Below are 23,440 nucleotides of genomic sequence, written 5' to 3'. Positions count from 1 at the left end.
TCCACTTTGTCAGATCAGTAGTTGTCTAGGCAATTTCAGAGACAGTTCTGGGCAAATTGTCAAAACCCAAAATGTTTAGAAACAGTCCCAGGCCCAAGCCGTTCCTCTTTCCCCAGTTCTCGTTTACAACTACAGCAGATACATTTCAACAGGTACATTGTTATGTTATTTCCTTATCTGGTATTTCTACATCTTTCTCATAAAGTTATTTTTCACGGACAGCTCTTGATGGCTTAAAATCTCAAATTCTTGCTTCGGTTGTCAACACACAACTCATGTCAAGCACACTTCATCCACACTAGGCCTATATTACATGGATATATGGATTATGTATGGATATATCTCTCCCAACACCTGGTGTCAACAGTACCCATTCTATAACTGGAGCTGAGAACTGTCCCCGAACTGACAGATGCGTCATCTTAATGGAGGCTGACCCTGAAAGTGTGCACAGCTTGGTACCAGCAGATCTGTTGGTCTGCGCAATTTTGTGTCATGCTTGTGTGCCTTGGAACGCTGCCACTTCTCGGTGGCTGGAACTCATGGAAGGTGCATCATCCTTTGGCTTGGAGGAAGACTTACTGCCATGCTTATGTGCATGGTTCCTTGCCTCCCAACTAGGCTCCAGCACAGGGTCTGTAGTTGCAGTACCACTGGAGCTGGAATTGAGCTCTGCAGCCAGAGGCGCACTCATGAGTTCCTCAGGCCAATGTATGGGAGTGGGCAGGGGGAGCAGAGGAGTGTTCCCTGGCCTGGTTTTGACTTCAGACTCATGGCAACCTCCATGAGGTGCTTCTAGAGAAGAGCCTGGCCTTCCTGGGTACGGCTTGGGAAGGACTGGCAGACACTGCACCTGGATGAAATGTGGGCTTCTTCCAAGTAGTAGAGGCAGCACTGGTGCTTGTCATTGACTGAGAATGAACGTGGGCAGGAGGCACAGATCTTTAAACCTGGCATCTCTGTCATAATCCAGTACCTGCGTGGGGGTACTGGGGGAGGGGGGGAAGAATTGGAAAACAGATTCCCCCAAAGTCCAAATCCTACTAAAACTACTACTAAAAACTAGACTATGACAAAACAGCAGACTAAAACTAGCTATATATAGAATTTCTAAACTTGTTTGCTTTTAAAAGTGCATCGAAGATGAGAGGACACTAGCAGCTCCAACTCAGACCATGGAGCGGTGAGAAGGAACTGGAGGCGCAGTCGGTTCACCCTACTCTTTCTTACCTTGGACAAAACCATAAGGCAAAGCAAGGGTGCATGCGTGGATCAATGGACACCACTACTTTCAAATTCTCCAGCTCTGCAGGCATGGCATGCTTGCATAAACCCTCAGTGGATACAATAGGGGCAATCCACTCGAAGAAGAATAAATGGATTAAAAACTGGTTAAATGATAGGTACGTTTCAAGGTGAATTTAAAACAGGTAATTAACAAATGGCTATGGTTCTAGTGGGGTCCTCTGAGGATTGATTCTTGCCCCTATGGTATTTAATCTTTTTATCCATGACTTGGGAAAAAAAACAATTACTAAAAAAATTTGCAGAGGGACACAAAAATTGGAAGATGGTATATAATGAAGAGGACAGGTCACTGATCTAGAGCAATCTGGATCACTTGGTAAGATGGGCTCAAGCAAGCAATGTGCATTTCAATATGACAAATGTAAGGTTAGGAACAAATAATTTAGGTCGTACTTACAGCATGGGAGACTATCTTGGGAAGTAGTGACTCTCAAAAAGACTTGGGTGATGTAGTGGATAATCCACTGAACATGTTCTCCCAGTGTGATGCTGTGGCCAAAAAGGCTGCTAATGTGATCGTGGGATGTATAAACAGAATACAGAGTAGAAGTAGGGAGGTTATATTACCTCTGTATTTGGCACTGGTGCAACTGCTACAGGAATTGTGTCCAGTTCTGGTGACCACTTTTCAATAAGGATTTTCAAAATTTGGAGAGGATTCAGAGAAGAGGTACAAGAATGACTGCAGGGCTGGAAAACATGCCTTATAGTGAGACTCCAGAAGCTCCATCTATTTAGCTTATCAAAGGGGAAGACTTGCTCACGGTCTGCAAGTACCTACATGAGAGAACAGATATTTGGTAACAACAGATAGCTCTTTAAATCTAGCTGACCAAGGTATGACAAGATCCACTGGTGACTGCAAGTTCAAGCTAGACACATTCAGACTAGAAATAAGGTGCACATTAACAGTCAGGGTAATTATTGGAACATCCCACCAGGGGCTGTGGTAGATTCCCCGTCACTGCAGATTTTAAAATCAAGATTGGATGTTTTTCTAGAAAACATGCTCTAGTTCAATCACAGCTATTGAACTTGAAGCTAGAATTATTACAGGGACATCCTATGGCCTGTGTTATGTAAGTCAGACTAACTGATCACAAAGGTTATCTGTCAAACCTTAAAAATCAAAAACAGTGTCTACATGCTATGATCTAGTTTAGCCAAGAGTTACTGGGATGGATGCAGGAATTAGTGGGTGAAATTCTGTGTCCTATTTTATGCAGATGGTCAGGCTGAAAGATAAGTTGTCCCTTGTGGCTTTACTCTTATATGAATTTCAGATTTTTCCCTAATGTATTATATTGAAAAGCATATCATATAGGTCACTACCTTGTAAAAGGCTATCAGACTTCATGAACCACTGATCAGAGCTATTGTAGCAAGACTGTCAGTCATTTGCTGGGAAACAAAAATAAAACAACCCACAAGTTTCAGTAGTTCAGTGGTTTTTTTTTTTTAAATTTTGAAGTGACTATAAGCTTCTACTCACTGTTATGGGAATACCTTTAATAAAAACGTTTGCTTAAGGTATATATAGGCAGTCAGAAACCCAATAAATGAAACTGTAGGCAGTCCAGGTTTGATCATATTGTTGCTTGCAGTATTTCTTAATCTTCAAACAGATGCACCAAGTTTTCATAAAAATCACTAGATCACTACAGTTGAGGTTATTTTTGTACACTATGCTTTATTATTTAAACATTACTCAGTAAATTTCTAAACAAACACTCTTTATCTCACTTATACAGGAAAATAAGCCAAGAGAATACTTAATGCAGGCCATTCTCATAGGGATGGCTTTGCTGAACACTGTTTTTCCAAAACAAAAAATTATAGTTTGTTTGTTGGAGTAATTGCTGCAGTGTTTTTCCACCTCTACTGTAGAGTGTGTGACTTTTAACTCTAAGTAACCCTTGTAATCTTTAGATGACATCTTCCAAACTAAATTCTAATTTCCTAGTCCCAAATCATTAAGCTGATCCTTTTTGTGAAAGTGCACTAGAAACCATCTAGGTTATCTGCTTGCATGAGATTATTGGCTGCATTAAAAAAAACAGTTAGACGTTGCCTAAAACTTAATGCCTTGTCACTACTTCCTTTCTCTCGCTATAATGAGAACCTGGACAAAGCCCAAGTGCAGCACAAGCTACGAGTTTCATAAATATGGTAGCTCTATTATAGGTTTTTGTGGCAGTTCAGCCCTAAGAGGCTAAGTCACCTTCAAAAGCTACAGATACGTTACAACAGGTGAGAGCAAGGAAAAAAGCTTTTTGGAAACCATAGCTTTCTTCAGAGAAAAATGCCAGAGACTAAAAAGAGGGGAAGAAGAAGAAAAAGAAATGCTTGAAACACTGCAAAAACTATTATTTTGCTATAAAGCTTTGTCAGAAGCCTGGATTGAAATACTTGCCTGGGTCTGAACAGAAACTGATACTACATGAACTCAGAGGATCTGCAGGGCAATGAATAAGAGACATTACAAAATCGTAGAATATTACAGATACAAAATTAAACAGAAGATGGGAAAAATTCAACATTAGTTCCTGGTTCTTTTTAGCTTCTATTTTGAGAAGCCAAAAGGGTAATGGTCCATCACAGTATGCATAAACTTTAGGTATTTATACTGTTTTGGTACAACAGTTAAGACTTAAGTTGGCATAGCAACTTTACCTTGATACATAGGATTTTGAACTTAAAGTTGTTTGTAGTTAAATTAAAAAAATCCCCTCAAGTTTAGGAATACAAACTACTTAGAAAACAATGCTGAAACTAGAGGTCCTGAGCTTCTGTTTTGAATCCAATGCTTATCACATATTAACTTTCAGATGGAAAAGTCTTCTGGTCATGCCCTGAGCACTGGAAGCTAGTCGTATCTATGGATTAAAAAGTGAGGGGAAAAATAATTACAAATGGTGAAGTAGATCCAACCACCCTCCTGTGAATACGAAAGTGCTGGTTTAGATAAAAAGTTAATTCCTGTGTAGTAAATCTAGTATCTTGCTTAAAAGGGGCTCAGTTAGCTTAAATCACCTTCTCTAAGAACTGTTCTCCCTTAGTTAAGCTGCTATCATCTTAGAAACGTTAGAAATAGATTTTCAAATCAGATTTTTAAGTTATTGGTGTAAATGCTCAACAAGCAGTCAGCCCATTTGTTTTGATGCACAAAGCTCTATTTAGGAGCTTTTTAGGCACTCATTAGAATATAATGGCCTTGGTTCACTTACAATTTTTTGATGTACTTTTTACTATTTGTAGATCTCCAAAGGCCATGCTTAATGACTTGGAAGAAAAACTTAAACCAACCAAACAAAAAAAATCTAGTCCCCCAAATACATGTGCACAATTTTGCTAAGTTACAATAGTCTTTATAACCTGGAATTTGGTAATTAACACCTATGGGAAAACACACACTTTGGTTTCATATCCTTAATCATATCTCAGTAACCACCCCTTTTGAAAGCTAAATGGAAACCGATGTTCCTGTATTTGTCAGACCGTTATTAGAGACTGTATCTGTTTAGAAAAACACACAATAAGTTGCCCTCACACCTAAACATACTGAAAAGGCAGGCACTCACTGTTGCAGAGATTTCAATTCAGAAGGCAAATCACAACCTACATAAACTCCATTTGCTAGGCTGTATTCCAAAAGAGCACTGAAACAGGGATCCTACCCAAAAAAAAAAAAGCAAGTTTAAACACAGTAGCACGTTTTGAATTCATTTGTGTATTTAAGAGAGTATTAACAGGTGATGCAAGAGTACAGGAGGCCTACATTTATTTGAATAAAGTATTTGTCAAAAAATAGAACCTGCAGACTGGTTAACAAAAAAGGTAATTAAATAATGTTGCTACATTTAGCTGGAGTTTACATTCTCTACAGATACTTTTAGGAGCACATACTAATCTATGAGATGTTTCTGAAACCCTGCACTCTGGAAAGGCACAGTAACCTTATCTTTTTGATCCATTATAAATGATAGAGCCAATACACACAGGCAGGTGGTGATTCTAATTACACAGAATGCTTATTAGCTGTAGTCCCCCACATTTCCTTACCTGGAAATGAAAGTGTTTTGCTCCATCCTCTCATCTTGGTCAACATGGATTTACAAAGCAGTATTTTTTAGGTAACAATCATGATGTTTAGATTGATTTGGATGCATTGTTAATACCTTGTTAGATTCCCTTTAGGCTTGGTATTCGCAAAATAATCCAAGGACTCTTAGGGCTTCTTTTGGGAAGATTGATTTCTAAATTATAAATTCATATTGACCAAGATCCAAGGAGGGACTAAAACACTTTCATTTCCAGGTAAGGCTAAGGACGGTAACTTAAAGAATGATGCTTCACACTGATTTTCTCCATTTAAACTAGGGTGACCAGATGTCCCGATTTTACAGGGACAGTCCCGATTTTTGGGTCTTTTTCTTATGGCTTCTATTACCCCCTGCCCCCGTCCCAATTTTTCACATTTGCTGTCTGGTCATCCTAATCTAAACATATCTAGAGTGTCCCTATATGGTAGGGAAGATTGTCAATAAGATGGCTTAGACTAAGGAAAATTCTGACTGTCCTACTTCTACGTATTTGCTTACTCTTAGGACAGACAAAAAGCTAAATATTCTAAAGACTTGTAGGTGATATCAGAAAGTATTTTGACATTGTGGATGACAATGACCATAGTATTCCTTAGGGCATGGAAGTCAATAGCTGTAGTATTAACATATACAAAGTCCCAGCGCAACTGAAGCCACAAGCTGAGAAGTCAAAAATATTGCATATAAATTCCTCTCTCCAACTGTCCCTTTAGTCACAGATAGGGATACAAATTTAAATAAAGGAGATGGCTGTGCACTGAAAAAAAATACAGGAAACTAGAAACAGTATGCCAAGGTTCCATCTTGGTGGCATCTCTGGTTTCTAGGTGAAATTTACAAGTAAAACTCTCCCCACCCCCAACTGCCCATCCTCCGAACTCCTTCTGGGATCTGAAAGTCAGGCCACATTCTTTCACATCTGTGCATCACCACCATCAGTAGGAGATCATACAGGCCAAATTCTGACTTTATTTTACATCTGTGCAACCTCATTGAAAGCAACATCCAATGGAGCTTCTGCACATGAGAGCAGAATTTGGCTCCACAATTAAAACAATTATGAAATCTACTAATACATATGCTAAAAGAGAATCCAGCTCACAAACCTAGCACTGCAGAGATAATGCAGCTAAGATGAGTTAAAAAAAAAAAAAGACGACTTTTAGTGACGCGTCACCTTATCTCTTGACTTTAGTGACGTCACTAAAGTCAAGAGATAAGGTGCCAGCTATGCATAGGGACAGGTATATGTTAGGTTAGAAGGTGCCATTTTAATCACTTTTCAAAGCAGAACTACACTAAAAAAAGACAGTTACCTTTTCGTAACTGGTGTTCTTTGAGATGTGTTGCTCATGTCTATTCCACAATAGGTGTGCGTACTCGCCATGTGCACCAGTGCCGGAAGTTTTTCCCCTAGCAGTACCCATGGGGGGAGAGCCCCCCACGGTCCCTGGAGTGGCACCTGCCTAGTGCGGTATAAGGAGAGCTGCGTGCTCATCCCACCCACTTCTTGCCAGACAACTCCGGCAGAGGGGAAGGAGGACGGGATGTGGAATACACATGAGCAACACATCTCGAAGAACACCAGTTACAAAAAGGTAACTGTGAGTGATTGCTCATGTGTATTCTACAATAGATGATTGCAAGCTATACCTTCTGGAGGTGGGTAGGAGTTCACAAATTCTCGGGATGGAGTACCACCTGCTGAACCTGGTGTCATCCCTGCTTTGGGAGACTATCGCATAGTGCGAGGTGAACGTGTGAACCGAAGACCACGTGGTGGCCCTAAAAAATGTCCTGTGTAGGGATGTGGGCCACAAAGGCAGCTGACAAGGCTTGCGCCTGGGTCGAGTGCACCCTCACAATGGGCAGTGGGCGCACACCGCCAGCTCATAACAGGAGCGGATGCACCAAGTTATCCAGTTGGAAAGCCTCTGAGTGGAAATTGGCTGGTCTCTCGCGTGCTCAGCCAAGGTGATGAACAGTTGCTAGGACTTTCTGAATGGCTTTGTCTGTTCGAGGTAGAAAGCCAGAGCCCGCCTCACATTGAGTGTGTGGAGACGGCGTTCCTCACTAGTCGCGTGAGGCTTGGGGCAGAGGACTGGTAGAAAAATGTCCTCTGACCCATGTGGTAGGCAAAGACCATCTTCGGAAGGAATGCGGGGTGTGGGCGGAGCTGGATCTTGTCCTTATGAAAGACTGTATATGGCGGCTCAGAGGCCAGGACCCACCTGGCCGACATGATAGCAACCAGGAAGGCCACTTTCCACAAGAGGGGAGACCAGGAACACGTGGCCAACGGTTCAAATGGGGGCCCCGTAAGACGAGCCAGCACCAGATTCAGGTCTCATTGTGGGACCAGGGGCTTAGAATATGGGTAAAGCTGGTCCAAACCCTTAAGGACGCGGCCGGTCAAAGCATGGGAGAACACAGTGTGTCCTTGCACCGGGGGAAGGAAGGCCGATATGGCCGCCAGGTGTACCCTGACTGATGAGGGCACCAGGCCCTGGGCCCTCAGGTGGAGGAGGTAATCAAGGATAAGATGGATCAGGGCGGCCGTTGAGGACACACTTCGTTCCGCCACCCACCTAGAAAAATGAGACCACTTCGCCATGTAGGAGCAGTGAGTGGAGGGCCCTCTACTTTTGAGGAGGACATGCTGAACCTGTTCTGAGCATGTCCTTTCCTCACCACCTAGCCACTGAGCAGTCACACTGTGAGGTGAAAAGCTGCCAGGTTGGGGTGGAAGAGGTGGCCCTGGTCCTGAGAGAGCAGGTCCGGGCGGAGCAGCAAGGGCTATGGTGGAGCCACTGCCAGGCCCAAGAGGGTCCTGTACCTGTGCTGCATGGGCCATTCTGGGGCAATGAGGAGGACCCTGGCTTTGTCCATCTTTATTTTCTCCAGGACCCTGCCGATCAGAGGGAATGGGGGAAAGGCATAGAGAAGCTGACCTGACCAGGACAGGATAAAGGCATTGGAGATAGCGCTCTTCCCTAGGCCCCCCCCAGAGCAGAACCAAGGGCATTGTCGGTTCTGCTGGGTCGCGAATAGGTCCACCTGGGGAGTTCCCCACCTTCGGAAGAGCTAGTGGGCCACTTCTAGGTGTTCCGGGCGCCTGGCAGATGAAAGGCTTTTAGGTGGATGTTGTGGGCTATACAGAAGTCCCACAGACTGAGGGATTCATGGCAGAGGATCAGGCCCCGCCTTGCCTGTTGATATAGAACATTGAGGCCATGTTGTCCATGAGAACCCTGACGACCTTGCCCTTCAGGTGCGAGCGGAAGGCCATACACGCCAGTCGTGCCCTGAGTTCCTTGATGTTTATGTGAAGGGTCAGGTCTTGCAGAGACGACAGGCCTTGGGTCTGAAGTTACCCCACATGGGCCCCCCCAGCCCAGGTCCGATGCATCGGACACCAGCTCCAACGATGGGGCCCTGTCACTGAACGGGACCTATTGGAGCATGTTGCTTGGTGTGGACCACCACTGCAGGGAGGTGATCACTGAGTTCGGCACAGTGAGGACCTTGTCCATTCTCTCCATGGCCTGTGAGAACTGCGAGGCCAGCCAGAGCTGGAGGGGCCTCATCCTGAGTCTGGCATGGTGGACCACATACGTGCACGCCGACATGTGACCTAGCAGTTGCAGGCAAGTCCCGGCTGTTGTTACTAGGAACACTGCAATCGAGTCGATGAGCCCTTTCAAGGTCTCGAACCTGTCTGGGGGGAGAGAGGCCCTGGCCGATGTTGCGTCCAGCACCACCCCGATAAACTCTATGCATTGGACTGCGACTAATGTGGACTTGGTGTTGTTTTTCCAACAGGCCCAAGGCGGTGCACGTGGACAGGAGAAGTGCCACACAATCCCTCATCTGCGATCGGGAGGTGCCCTTGACCAGCCAGTCGTCCATATAGGGGAATAGCTGGACCCCACCCCCGCGCCTGAGGTAGGCCGCTACCACTGACGTACACTTTGTAAAGACCCTGGGGGCAGCTGACAGACCAAATGGGAGGACCGTGAATTGGTAGTGACTCTGTCCCACCATGAAATGGAGGACGCGCCTGTGCCCTTCAAATATGTGGATATGGAAGTATGTGTCCTGTACATCAAGGGCAGCGTACCAATCCCCAGGATTCAGGGAGGGGATGATGGAGACCAGAGAAACCATGCGGAACTTGAGTTTCACCATGTACTAGTTCAGGACTCGCAGGTCCATGATGGCCTTTAGCCCCCTTTGGCCTTCGGGATAAGGAAATACCGGGAGTAATACCTCTTGCCCAGGAACTCCTTGGGCACCGCCTCTATCACTCCTAGTTCCAGGAGCCGCCCAACCTCCTGCTCGAGCAGAGCCTCTTGCGATGGGTCCCCCAAGAGGGATGGATTGGGCGGGGAGGAGGTCAACTGAAGGGTGAAACCCTGGGAGATGGTGTTGAGGACCCAACGGTCTGAGGTGAGCCGCGACCATTCCAGGAGGAAAGCACACAACCAATTGGAAAAAGGGAGCTTTATTAGGGGTGGATCCCTGCTGAGAACTGGCGGGGTACCCCCAAAGGTCCCATCAAAACCGCCTTTTACCTGCCTGCTTGCCCTTAGAGGACCCAGGCTGGGGGGCAGGCCGAGACTGCCTTTGCGGGCATTTTCTATGGTCCTACTGCTTCTTATGGGCGGCCTTGTACTTCGGGAGGGCAGCCTGGGTGGGAGCCTGCTGCGGCTTGAACTTGAGTTTTGCCGGAGCAGGGACATAGAGACTCAAGGTCTGGAGGGTCGTGTGGAAGTCTTTCATGCTGTGCAGCCTTGTGTCTGTTTCTTCAGCAGAGCCTTCCCATCGAAAGGGAGATCCTGCATTGACAATAGTGCTTTGCTGGATAGCCCAGAGAGCAGGAGCCAGGATGCCCGTCTCATGGACACCGCCGAGGCCATGGACCGTGCGGCCGTGTCCGCTGCATCCAAAGTGACCTGCAGGGATGCTCTCGCGGCCGCTGCCTCTTCCTCCACAAGCGCCTTAAACTCCTTTCTGTCGTGCTCTCGGAGGGAGTCCTCAAACTTGGGGAGGGACCCCTAGAGATTAAACTTATAGCAACCCAGGAGAGCCTGATGGTTTGCTACTCTAAGCTGGAAGCTTGATGACAAACTTTTCTCCCGAAAATATCCAGCCTCTGAGAGTCTTTGTTCTTAGGGGTTGGGGCTGGTTGCCCCTGTCGTTCCCTGCGGTTGACCGACTCAACCACCAAGGAGTTGGGCGCCGGGTGGGTATACAAATACTCGTGCCCCTTAGTGGGTACAAAGTACTTGCGTTCTGCCTTCTTAGAGATAGGAGCAAACAAGGCTGGTGTTTGCCACAGGGCATTTGAAATTCTTACCACCCCTTCAAGGAGCGGTAAGGCCACCCTGCCCGGTGCCGAAGGGGACAGCACATTGAACAGGGAGTCTGAGGGCTCCTTCATCTCCTCTGCCTGGAGGTGGAGGCTCGCTGTCACCCTTTTTAAGAGGTCTTGGTGGGCCTGGTAGTCCTCCTGTGGGACGGAGGGGGGCGGAGCCGCAATCAGCTCCTCCGGACGAGCTGAGGAGGCCGGTGTGGTGCTTTGGGTGTCGGCTGGCACCGGAGGACCCATCACCTGGTCAGACTCCGGGCATGGTGCCGAGGACATGGGTCCCACCGACTCCTTTCTTGGAAGTCTAGGGATGGAGGCCGACAGTGCTTCCGATGCTCCGGCCACCAAGCGAGTCCCCATTGGAGGCTGCGCTGGTGGCCATGGTGCCCATTGGTACCACTGTGCCGGCCATGACGCTCGGTGCCACTGCACTTGCTGAGGCACCAGCAGGGCCGGCTGATCAGGTTGGCTAGCCTAGCCTGTAGATGGCTGATGTGCGACCCGCTGCTGCCTCTGGACCGGGAGTAGCGGCAGTGCTGGGATCTACATCGGGCATGGGACTGCAATCTCGAGGTGGAGGAACGGCACCGACAGTAGTAGCTGCTCCGTGAACGGCCTCAACAGGGCAGACCTGCAACAGCGAGATACCGGCGATCGATGTCCAGGGCTATGGTGCCTTGGCGGAGACTGGGAGCAGGAGTCCAAGCGGGAACGGCATCGAAGGTTGTGCTGCGACCGACTGTGGTACCTCCTTCTAGACGAGGACCGTTGCGACGTCTGCCATGGTCCCGTTGGTATTCACTCTGCAAAGACGAGCGGTGCAGGGAGTCCCGGTTGGATGGTACCCATCCAGAGAGTCTGGCCGGCATCGAGGGTGATCCACATGGACTGAGCCCTGAATGGTTGCTGGGCGGTGAGTGGTGTTGGGAACGTTCCCTCGACTGAGACCGGTACTGGGCCAGCGGCGACTGCAGAGATCCCAGTGGCGGCTTGCCCCTGGAGCACGGGGTTGACATCGGCAGAGCTCCAGGCCCCTGGCCACCTGGAGGGCTTCAGGCATAGATGGTATCCAGACATCCGGAGAGGCCTGCTCCGAAGGGGCCAGGCTACTCCACTCAACGTGCGTCGGAGACCTAGGACCTGGTGGGGATCGAGGACTACCTGACATGGGCCTAGCCACTGTCCCAGACTTCCCTCGGTGCCGTTGTGAAGAGGGAGTCTTTCCGGTCCTCTTGGCGTGCCCTGTGGAAGGGGAGCGGTGCCGCCTGGTGGATGGTACCAGAGGGTCTCCACGTACCGATGCCACGGTGCCAGATACCAGTTCGGAGCAATGTGCCGGGGTTGGGGCCAGCGCCGAATCCATCAGGATGGCCTGGAGCCTAATGCCCCTTTCTTTTTTGGTCTGGGGCTTAAACGACATGCAGATCTTGCACCTTTCGCTTATATGGGTTTCTCCCAAGCAGTGCAGACAGTCCGCGTGCGGGTCACTCCTTGGGATAGAATGCCTACAAGAGCCAAACGACTTAAATCCTGGGGCACAGGGCATGCCCCGGCCCTGGCTCACTAACTAAATTAACTGAAAAAAGCTAACTGACTACAGATACTAATGAACGAACGAACAGTTCTGTGGACAAGCTGCAGTGAAGCTGGAGCTGAGCAGTTCCAACGCATCTTCACTGTCGGCAAGAAGGAACTAAGGGTGGAGGGGAGCGCACAGCTCCCCTTATACCGCACCAGGCAGGCACCACTCCAGGGGTTGCGGGCGGGAGGGGCGCTCCCGCCTACAGTACTGCTAGGGGAAAAACTTCCGGCACCAGTGCATTTGGCAAGCACGCACACCTATTGTGGAATACACATGAGCAATCACTCGAAGAAGAAGAAAGCAGTGTTCAATGCTGTTTTGAAAAGAGTTTCATATAAAAGGAGAATGAAGAGACATTGTTTTTCACACCAAGTAAACAAAAACTCAAAACAGTTCATAGCCCCAAAATACGATACAATTACTGCACACACTTCTGGTTTTTTTTAAAGAGGGGAAAAAAAAACCACCACCATCTTACTTTTACAAGAACATGAGGATTTCCCACCACAATAAGCAAAGCCTTTGGTCTGGTAATTGCCACATTAAATCGTTTTGCATTAGAGACAAATCCCAAGTAGTATCCATCATCATCAAATGAGCCCTCATTTGATCGTACCTAAAATTAATAGACAAACAAAGCAACAGTCAATAAGTGAGAAGGAAACTCACCAAAATATACTGCAGTCATAATTTGTTTTCTTTCCTACTGTAGTAAGGATGGATCAGAGTAAGCATACAAGAAGTACAACTTCCCCCCACAAACTATGTTGCCAGTCTAGATATCCCTATACAAGGCAAGTTCTCCAGATGAGACTGCTCAAGGAGAATGGTGTGTAAAGTGGTCCCAGTGAAGCAGCCATCAGGGGTGTCAATCCTAATTCATAATGAGAAATTAGTAGTACACATCTTAATGAAGGGTGCCATCTTACTACATTATTTAATTTTATTGGTGAAGGTAGGTAACACTCAGGAGAAGTTCTACTTGATCGACCCACAGACTAAGCTATAGTATTTGTACATGGAATAGTATTACACGCTTTCTTACGATGCCCAGACATGCCTCAAACCTAATATGGAGGAACCACCTTCAACGGCCAACTGGTCCTCTGAGACCACAACTTATTACACTTCACGCTGTTCCCTTTTACTCTCCCTGTATGTTATATCCACCTATTGTCTCCTATTTAGATTAGGAACTCTCTGAGGCAGAGACCGTCTTCACTTGTGTGTGCGCGCACATGCACCCAAGCTCAATGGGACCTCATGGTTAGGGTGCTAGCATGGAACTCAAGAGCTAGGTTCAAATACCCGCTTTACCAGACTTTCTGTGTAACTCAGGGCAAGTCACTTATCTCTGTACCTCAGTATCCTCACAGGCATGTTGCGAGGATAAATATGTTAAAGACTGTGAGGCACTCATACCATGGTAACGGAGCTAAGATCGAGATAAGTACTATCACAATACAAGTAATGTAATATGGGTTGGAAGCATTCGATTTTTATCTGTAAATGTTGATAAATGTCAATTTCACCATACAGAAACCAGTGAAAAAGTATTTCCATCGATAATCGAAATTCACAGATCAGTAAAGTAAGAAAAATGCTGCTTGAGAAATTAGAGTTTACTTTAAGGCTATTTAGTTTGTATATTTTGACATACGATACTGAAATTTGTGTTTTAATGATTACGAGGCTTTAACTTTCTGAATCTCAAAATAGACTGTCATTAAATAATTATTGTCTGACCCCCTCATAATTTTCTGCAACTCTGAAATTTAAAGTTGATAAGAATTTAAAAAACATGCTTAAAAATAAACCAATTATCCATCAAAACTATATAAAAAAAATCAAATTCTGCCAAGCCTACAAATTTACGAGGTGATAAGATAGTTCAGTCTCCATGCATGTTTGGTGCTGGTGCTTTTGGAGAGACTACCAGAAAAGGTATCAAATGAGGCAGTGACTCTCATTAAGAAGTGAACTGAATGTTAACTTTCATATAAATCAAATAGCTGTAGACAGGTTCATTATCATAGTGATAAAAAGTTTTCTCCTCTATAGTTACTAGCTTAAATCTACACAATATTCAATCCCTCGATTTATGTTTAAATGTACTCTAAATTTGAAGTAAAAGTCATACCCTGGTACAAAATAAACCTTGTGACTAAAATGGAAGAGACAATTGTTACAATATAAATGTAAATATTTACCAACTACTACAAAATGATATCTGACATACTATAGTATTTGCCTGTACTTAGAAAATGTAGTAGTATCTTAGGTGCTGTGATACATAAGTGGTAGATAAAAATACATTGCCTTTTAAAATGGTGATTACTGTTGTATAAAAAAAATTGCATTTTTACATACTGTCGATAGGATGATCACCAAGTACTCCTGCCCTTGAAACGCCTCTACAGAACCAACTTTAATATCCATCAAATCAACGTTTCGCAGAAGAAACCTAATTTTTTCTACCTATAAAACAAAAATATTTGAAGGAATTTGTTTTTAGATGAAATAACTATATCTTTCATACAAAGTGTAACAAAAATAGAACCTAATGTACAAAATTTTATACCTCTCAAAGTGTTTGCATCTGTATTGAGAGCAAATGTTCCAACTGAATGATTAACAAGAGCTTTTAGATAAAGTACAAAGTTAACATGGGAGAGTGTCATACCTGTTGCCAACCTAATAGGTAAAGTACCCAATAACACAGTTTAGGTATGATTAGTTGTCTATGGACAAAGTGAATCTCAACATTTTAACTTGCAACTGATATTTTTTCAGTTTCAAATCAGTTCACGCTTCTTGGCCTTTTCATCACGTTAATATAGCTCTCAAGAATTTCAACATTACAAAATTTCTTGGTGTGTATTTAGTTACTATCCAGTCTCTCCACAATTTTCTCAACTGCTTCTGTAAGTAGGCAGAAGACCAACTCTGATGGATCTGGGGACTTTAATGAGAGGGAGAGGAGCAGAATGTGTCCTTTTTCATTACTGCTAGCTTTTAATCTGATAGTTTAATAGAAATATTATATATATGATTGACAGTACAATACATAATGCGGCTAGAAAAGTACTCTGAAGTTAGCAATATTTTCTTGCAATAAACAGCACTAGTAGTGAATCAAAAATATGAGTTTAAATACAGAAACTTATCATTTATAAGCATCTGAATCAGACCTGTTTACGATATGGTGTAATCACCCCAATATCAGTCACTGACACTGCATTGTTAACGTGTTTCGCAAGAAGGCAACAATAACGCATTACTTGAACTGCTTCTGTAGGATTAAACCAAGAGGGGTTGTGTCCTTCACGTGTTTCAGTGCCCTGCATTAGGAGAGAAGAAAATAAAGATCAGATATTGAGAGTTGTTGCAAATTTAGTGATGAATACCTCCTGATTATCTTCTTAATACTTAGGAGTTGGTTTGGAAAGGAGTCAAATTATACAGTGGTGTTGGCTAATTTGATTAAATGTATCTACATGGTCTAGAATTAGACTGAGGAAAAACAAACAAGTCCTTCTCCAATTACTGCACTTCCAAGCATATGACATTTATATTACTAGAGAAGAGTCTCCCACCCATCAAATCTCCCTTAATACCCCAACCCCATTTTAGTAATAATATTTTACATACCCTCATGCCATGAAAAATTAGTGGAAACCCCTTCCTCGGTAATTTTTCCCAACCCAACAAAGAAGTTACTACTGAAGAGTCTGCACAAACTTCCAGCTCTTTATGATAAAACAGTTTAGATGGCAACGCAAGCAATGTAGAATGTGATCTGTAATTCTTCAAAAGCTTTGTAACCTGCAAGGAAGAAAACTCAAAATTCATGAAATGAAACTGCACATATACCATTACATTCTGCAATTCTTGCCTCTTTCTACCAGCAGAGTTTGTCTGCACTTTTCCTCTAACCCCTTCACTTGCCCCAGTGACCCCATCCCGTCACCTGATGTCCACACCTACTCTCATCCCCTCACTCTTTTCCTTAATCCCTCTCCCTCACATCTAACTCTTTTTCCTGACAATACAAGCATATTTAAGTCTTTCCCATCTTTAAAAAAAAACCCTCTTAACCCCATTTGTCTCTCCAACTACCCATCTCCCTTTTGCCTCTAAGTTCGTTGAATGTGCTATCTACAGTCACTGTCTGGAGTTCCTCTACACTTCAGCTGCATCCTAGACCTTGTTCCAATCCAGCTTATGCCTCTTTCACACCACTGAAATCACTCCTGCTAAAATCTCTAATTACCTCTTCCTAGCTAAAGCTCAGAACCAATACTACATCTTCATGCCCTTTGGCCCATCAGTCTCATTTGACATTATCTACCATACTTCTTCCTGAAATATTATCTTCCCTTGTTTTCCATGACTGTCTTCTCTTGGTCCTCCTCCTACCTCTAATTGTTCTTTCAGCGTGTTCTTCAGGAATCCTCTCATCCTCCCTCCAACTTTCTGTGTAGGTTCCAGAAGGCTCTGTCCTTGGTCCTCTTTTTTTCCTACAATTTATCTCTGAGGCCTGGTCTACACTACAATTTTAGGTCAAATTTAGCAGCATTACCTCGATTTAAGCCTGGACCTGTCCACATGACAAAGCCCTTTTTTTCGACTTAAAGGGCTCTTTAAATCAATTTATTTACTCCACCTCCGATGAGGGGATTAGCGCTGAAATCAGCCTTGCTGGGTCGAATTTGGGGTACTGTGGACGCAATTCGACGATATTCGCCTCCAAAAGCTATCCCAGAGTGCTCCATTGTGACCGCTCTGGACAGCACTCTCAACTCAGATGCACTGGCAAAGTAGACAGGAAAAGGCCCGCAAACTTTTGAATCTCATTTCCTGTTTGGCCAGCGTGGTAAGGTGCAGGTGAGTGCAGATCTCATCAGCAGAGGTGACCATGATGGAGTCCCAGGATCGCAAAAGAGCTCCAGCATGGACCAAAGGGGAGGTACAGGATCTGCTCACCGTATGGAGAGACGAATCTGTGCTAGCTGAACTCCGTTCCAGTAAACAAAATGCCAAAACATTAGAAAAAGTCTCAAAGGGCATGAAGGACCAGAGGCCATAACAGGGACGCAAAGCAGTGCCGTGTGAAAATTAAGGAGCTAAAGCAAGCCTACCAAAAAAACAGAGGGGCAAACGGACGCTTCGGATCAGAGCCCCAAACATGCCACTTCTATGATGAGCTGCATGCCATGCTAGGGGGTGCAGCCACCACTACCCCAACTCTGTGCTTTGACTCCGTCAATGGAGAGTCACGCAACATGGAAGCGGGTTTTGGGGGCAAGGAAGATAATGATGAAGAGACTGAAGATAGCTCACAGCAAGGAAGAGGAGAAACTGGTTTCCCCAACAGCCAAGATATGTTTCTCACCCTGGACCTGGAGCCAGTAACCCCCAAACTCACCCAAGGCGTTTTCCCAGACCCTGAAGGCAGAGAAGGGACCTCTGGTGAGTGTAACTTTGTAAATATTACACATGGTTTAAAAGCAAGCGTGTTTAATGATTAATTTGCCCTGGAAAAGTCTGTTAACGTGTATGGGGATGGAGCGGAAATCCTCCAGGGACATTTCCATAAAGCTCTCCTGGATGTATTCCCAAAGCCTTTGCAAAAGGTTTCTGTGGAGGGTGGCCTTATTCTGTCTGCCATGGTAGGACACTTTACCATGCCAGGCCAGTAGCACGTAGTCGGGAATCATTGGATAACAAAGCATGGTAGTGTATGGTCCCAGTGTTTGCTGGCATTCAAACAACATCAGTTCTTTATCTCGCTGTGTTATCCTCAGGAGAGTGATATCATTCATGGTCACCTGGTTTAAATAGGGTGCTTTTATTAAGGGGACATTCAGAGGTGCCCGTTCCTGCTCGGCTGTGCCTGAACAGAAATGTTCCCCGCGGTTAGCCACGTGGTGGGGGGAGGGGTGAAGTGAGTGATCTCTCACACCAAACTGGCAGGCCCTCAACGTAAGAGGCAAAAATGCAACCTTGTAATGAAAGCACATGTGAACAGCAAGGTTTAACATGAAAGAGTGTACCCATTGTTCTCTAAAATGTGTCTTTTTAACTGTCACTCTCCCTTTTCCGCCACCAGCTGCAAATATTTCTCCTTTGCAGAGGCTAGCAAAGATTAGAAGGCGAAAAAAATGCACTCAGGATGAAATGTTTTCTGAGCTCCTGCTGTCCTTCCACACTGACAGAGCACAGCAGAATGCGTGGAGGCAGACAATGTCAGAGTGCAGGAAACCACAATATGAATGTGAGGAGAGGTGGCAAGCTGAAGATGATAGGTGGTGTCAGCTTGCTGACAGAAGGCAAGAGTCGATGCTCAGGCTGCTGGAAGATCAAACTCATGCTCCAGCGTATGGTTGAGCTGCAGGAAAGGCAGCAGGAGCATAGACCGCCACTACAGGCCCTGTGTAACCAACAGCCCTCCTCCCCAAGTTCCATAGCATCCTCACCCAGACACCCAAGAACGCGGTGCGGGGACCTCTGGCCACCCAGCCACTCCACCCCAGAGGATTGCCGAAGCAACAGAAGGCTGACCTTCAATAAGTTTTAAAGTTTTAAAGTGTAGTGTGGCCTTGTCCTTCCCTCCTCCCCCACCTCTCCCAAGCTACCTTGGCAGTTATCTCCCTATTTGTGTGATGGATTAATAAAGAATGCATGAATGTGAAGCAACAATGACTTTATTGCCTCTGCAAGAGGTGACTGAAGGGGGGAGGGGAGGGTGGCTAACTGACAGGGAAGTAGAGTGAACCAATGGCGGGGGAGGGTTCATCAAGGAGAAACAAACAGAACTTTCACACCGTAGCCTGGCCAGTCATGAAACTGGTTTTCAAAGCTTCTCTGACACACACCACGCCCTCCTGTACTTTTCTAACCACCCTGGTGTCTGGCTGCGCGTAATCAGCGGCCAGGCGATTTGCCTCAACCTCCCACCCCGCCATAAACATCTCCCCCTTACTCTCTCATATATGTGGCGCGCACAGCAAGCAGTAATAACAAACAATGGGAATATTGGTTTCACTGAGGTTTATCTGAGTCAGTAAACTGTGCCAGCGTGCTTTTAAACGTCCAAATGCACATTCTACCACCATTCTGCACTTGCTCAGCCTATAGTTGAACAGCTCCTGACTACTGTCCAGACTGCTTGTGTATGGCTTCATGAGCCATGGCATTAAGGGGTAGGCTGGGTCCCCAAGGATAACTATAGGCATTTCAGCATCCCCAACGGTTATTTTCTGGTCTCGGAAGAAAGTCCCTTCCTGCAGCTTTTGAAACAGACCAGAGTTCCTGAAGACGCGAGTGTCATGTACTTTTCCCAGCCATCCCACGTTGATGTTGGTGAAGTGTCCCTTGTGATCCACCAGTGCTTGCAGCAGCATTGAAAAGTACCCCTTTCGGTTTATGTACTCACTGGCTTGGAGCTCCGGTGCCAAGATAGGTATATGGGTTCTATCTATCGCCCCACCATAGTTAGGGAATCCCATTTCAGCAAATCCATCCACTATGACCTGCACATTTCCCAGAGTAACTACTCTTGATATCAGCAGCTCTTTGATTGCGTTGGCTACTTGGATCACAGCAACCCCCACGGTAGATTTGTCCACTCCAAATTGATGCCTGACTGACTGGTAGCTGTCTGGCGTTGCAAGCTTCCACAGGGCTATTGCCACTCGCTTCTCAAGTGTGAGGGCTGCTCTCATCTTGGTATTCTGGCGCTTCAGGGCAGGGAAAAGCAAGTCACAAAGTTCCATGAAAGTGCCATTACGCATGCGAAAGTTTTGCAGCCACTGGAAATCATCCCAGACCTGCAACACTATGCAGTCCCACCAGTCTGTGCTTGTTTCCCGGGCTCAGAATCGGCATTCCACAGCATGAACCTGCCCCATTAACACCATGATGTGCACACTGCTGAGGCCCGTACTTTGTGAGAAGTCTGTGTCCATGTCTATGTCCTCATCACTCTCGTCACCACGCTGCCGTCGCCTCCTTGACTGGTTTTGCTTTGGCAGGTTCTGGTTCTGCATATACTCCAGGATGACACGCGTGGTGTTTACAGTGCTCAAAATTGCAGCAGTGATCTGAGCAGGCTCCATGATCCCAGTGCTATGGCATCTGGGCTGAAAAAAGGCGCAAAATGACTGTCTGCTCTGATGGAGGGAGGGGTGACTGACGACATGGCTTACAGGGAATTAAAATCCACAAAGGCGGTGGCTTTGCTTCAAGGAGAAACACAAACAACTGTCACACAGAATGGCTCCCTCAAGGATTGAGCTCAAAACCCTGGGTTTAGCAGGCCATTGATTTCATGGAGGGAGGGAGGGGGCAAATGAATACAAAACAAATCGGGTTTATTTCTTGTTTTGATCCACTCCACCTATCTTTTACATCTTTAGGCTAGCAGCAGATGGTGCAGTTCGACTGCTAGCCATCATCATCTCCTGGCTTCTCGCCAGAAGACGGTGCAGTAGGACTGCTAGCCACTGTCATCTCCTGGGTGCTCGGCAGAAGATGGGAATGACCTGGCTGAGTCACTCCCATGTCTGCCCAGGTGCCCCTGACTGTCTCATCTTATTCTTAGATTATAAGCTTATGAGGGCTTATGAGGGCAGGGATCTGTTTGTTTTGTGTTTGCACTGCACCTTGATAAATGGAGTCTATGACTAAGGCTCCTAGGCACTACAGTAACATAAATAATACTAATTCATCTCCATAGCACAGCAACAATTCTTGGCTGCTCTAGTGCAGGGTATACAAACTCATGGATCTCTTGTGTTTAAAGAAGCATATAGCTGATTTTTTTGTAGTAAAGTTCTATGACAAGATCTACTGTAGCTTTTTAAAAATAAAAATAAAAACTGATTTTATTAAATACTGCCTTCTTCCCAAATGCTATAATATAATTCCCAGTAGACTCCATAATATTTAGACTCAGCACTCAGCTAAAATAGATCTTAATGAAAGGGAACCAGTTATGGGATTTTTAACCTTGCTAAGGAAGTGAGAAAAGGGGACAAGCTCATTTTACGTGCATACAATTATACAGCCAAAAGCCTAAAAAAGAATGGTAAATGCATCTTCTTGCCCTTCCCTCTCATCTCTGTGGCCATTATTATCCGCTGTGACCCTGTGTGATCTCAGGATAAGTACGGCTGGGCTAGTTCAGCCTCTTGGATGGGGTAACTTCTGCAGGAAGTGGTACTGGTGATCTATTAAATATTTTTCTTTCAAGTGAATCAGTACAACCAATGCTTCAGAATGACCTTAGCGGACACCGGGCTACTTTGGGCAAAATGTACCACAAGCTCAGATCATTCATGTTATTTAAATATTCTTTGCCCTTTTTGGAAAACGAAAGATGTTCAAGTTAGCACCTGAGCAAATTCCAATTCCAGTCATCACAGTCAGTTTAAGTTCTCCTGCTGTTTCCATTGAACATGCTATTAGAGTTTCTTTTTGTTTCAGCTCTGTGGTGAATGAAGTAGTTTTACAGCTTTGTTATATAGTAGCCAATATTTACATTCACTTCTTTCCAGCAATTCTATAGACGCTCATTTTCTGCTGCTGCAATATTATCTTTCCACCTTTTATGTGGCAAGATTCACAGATTTATACTTTCTATGTTAAAAGGTGGCCTAAAATTGGGAGGTGGGGCAATTGTGCCTGTGGGGCATCTTTATGGATAGATGAATGTCTGAACATTTTTCTAACATTTGTTTTATTAATATTAAATACTGGAGGAGGGTTTCTGAGTTGCTTTTTTAGTAGAAAAAGCAAGTCCTGTTTATCTTTGGAGTTTTATGGAGGACTGAGGAAAACTGAAGGCTTGTCTACATGAACACTAAGTTTGCAGCAAGATAGGATGTAGATCTGCCCTGCACTAGCCTAATGCGCATTAAGTGTCCATGTGGACCCTGCTGCCATGCATTAACAGTTCACTAGTGCAGGGGTTCTCAACCCTCTCTCTTTCTGAGCCCCTGCAACATGCTATAAAAATTCCAGGGCCTGGGGAGGCTCGGGGCTTCAGCTGCAGGGTGGTGGTGCGGTGCATGTGTATGTGTTTTTCTGGGATTCTGGCCTGCGGGGCACAGGGTTCCAGCTGCTGGATGGTGCACTTGGGCATAGGTATAGTTTGACTTTATTTTAGGGATCAGGGCCAGGTGAGGCTCGGGCCAGCTCCACACAGCAGGGTCCTGGAAGGGAGCACCACCCTCCACCCCGACTCACCTCAGCAGGCCACTCAGCCTGTCTGTGTTGAGGGGTGGGGGCACAACCAAAAATTATAACTCAAAGAGCATGCTCAGCTCAAAAAGTATGAAAAATGCTCACAGTGCAGGGAGAGAGGTAGCTAGGGGCTATGCAAGGGCAAGGGGTAGCTCCGGGTGCAGGGAAAAAGGTAGCTAGGAGCTGTGTGCAGTCAGGGGGATAGCAAAGAGCTGTGTGCTGGGAGGGCCCCCCCAGACCTCCCCCTGTGGTCTCTGCTCCGCAAGGGCTCTGCTGGCACTGAAGCCAGGACCCCCCATCCAGGCTGCTCTTACTGGCTGTGTGAGCAGTAAAAGGGGGCTGGGAGCTGAGGAGCAACTGTAGACCTGGGCACCAGGAGAAGGAGACGGGGGAGCACCATAGCTGCCCGCTTCATGACACCAGTCAGAGTAGCAGCCATCCTGTACTGCCCAGCTCTGGCTTCCCTTTTTGACCTGGGCAGGACCTTGGGGTAGGGGGGTGAGTAACAGGGGGTAGGGTCAGGTAAGTGATAAGCAGTATCATTAGGAGGCAGGGATCAGAGTCTATTTAAATAGTTGACTGCACCACAGCTTTTCCAAAGTTTGTATCAGATCTTGCAATTGTAGTGATGTTGTAATGATGAGTGAAGGTATGCACAGAGGACCAAGTAGCTGCCCTACAAACATCCAGTATGGGTACGCCCTTTAGAAAAACTAGAGATAGCTTGAGATCTCATTAATGGGCTGACAGTCTCTGTGGAGGGGTATTCACTATCTCAATAAGCTGTTATGATACCGGAAGTAATCTGTCAGGAAAATGTTTCTGCTG

General features: G+C 45.7%; 1 protein-coding gene and 1 long non-coding RNA gene across 5 annotated transcripts in view; one reads left to right on the top strand and one right to left on the bottom strand.

Moving 5' to 3' along the window:
• Positions 1 to 2,971: 2,971 nt before the first annotated feature.
• Positions 2,972 to 23,440, bottom strand: part of MOV10L1 (Mov10 like RISC complex RNA helicase 1) — an 81,552-nt gene continuing 61,083 nt past the window's right edge. The window contains exons 22-27 of one of the 3 annotated variants that reach the window (XM_045030842.1): positions 16,016 to 16,189; positions 15,556 to 15,705; positions 14,735 to 14,842; positions 12,870 to 12,980; positions 4,890 to 4,981; positions 2,972 to 4,184 (exon numbers count right to left, since the gene is read on the bottom strand). In XM_045030842.1, the coding sequence (XP_044886777.1) occupies positions 4,175 to 4,184; positions 4,890 to 4,981; positions 12,870 to 12,980; positions 14,735 to 14,842; positions 15,556 to 15,705; positions 16,016 to 16,189 (645 nt within the window). In that variant the 3' untranslated portion in view covers positions 2,972 to 4,174. Of the gene's footprint in view, positions 4,185 to 4,889; positions 4,982 to 12,842; positions 12,981 to 14,734; positions 14,843 to 15,555; positions 15,706 to 16,015; positions 16,190 to 23,440 lie in introns of all 3 variants that reach the window. The other 2 variants (XM_045030832.1, XM_045030847.1) reach the window with 2 other exon arrangements.
• On the top strand, positions 7,208 to 10,473 carry LOC123377737. 2 transcript variants are annotated; one of them, XR_006582306.1, is made up of 3 exons: positions 7,208 to 7,385; positions 9,234 to 9,356; positions 10,226 to 10,473. It is a non-coding gene; the product is annotated as an uncharacterized LOC123377737 (long non-coding RNA). The 2 variants fall into 2 exon arrangements; XR_006582305.1 differs by having other exon boundaries at positions 10,223 to 10,473.

This window comes from Mauremys mutica, chromosome 1, assembly GCF_020497125.1.
Source record: "Mauremys mutica isolate MM-2020 ecotype Southern chromosome 1, ASM2049712v1, whole genome shotgun sequence".
NCBI lineage: Eukaryota > Metazoa > Chordata > Testudines > Geoemydidae > Mauremys > Mauremys mutica.
Note: the sequence above shows the minus strand (reverse complement) of the source record. Positions and strands in the feature narration are given on the sequence as shown.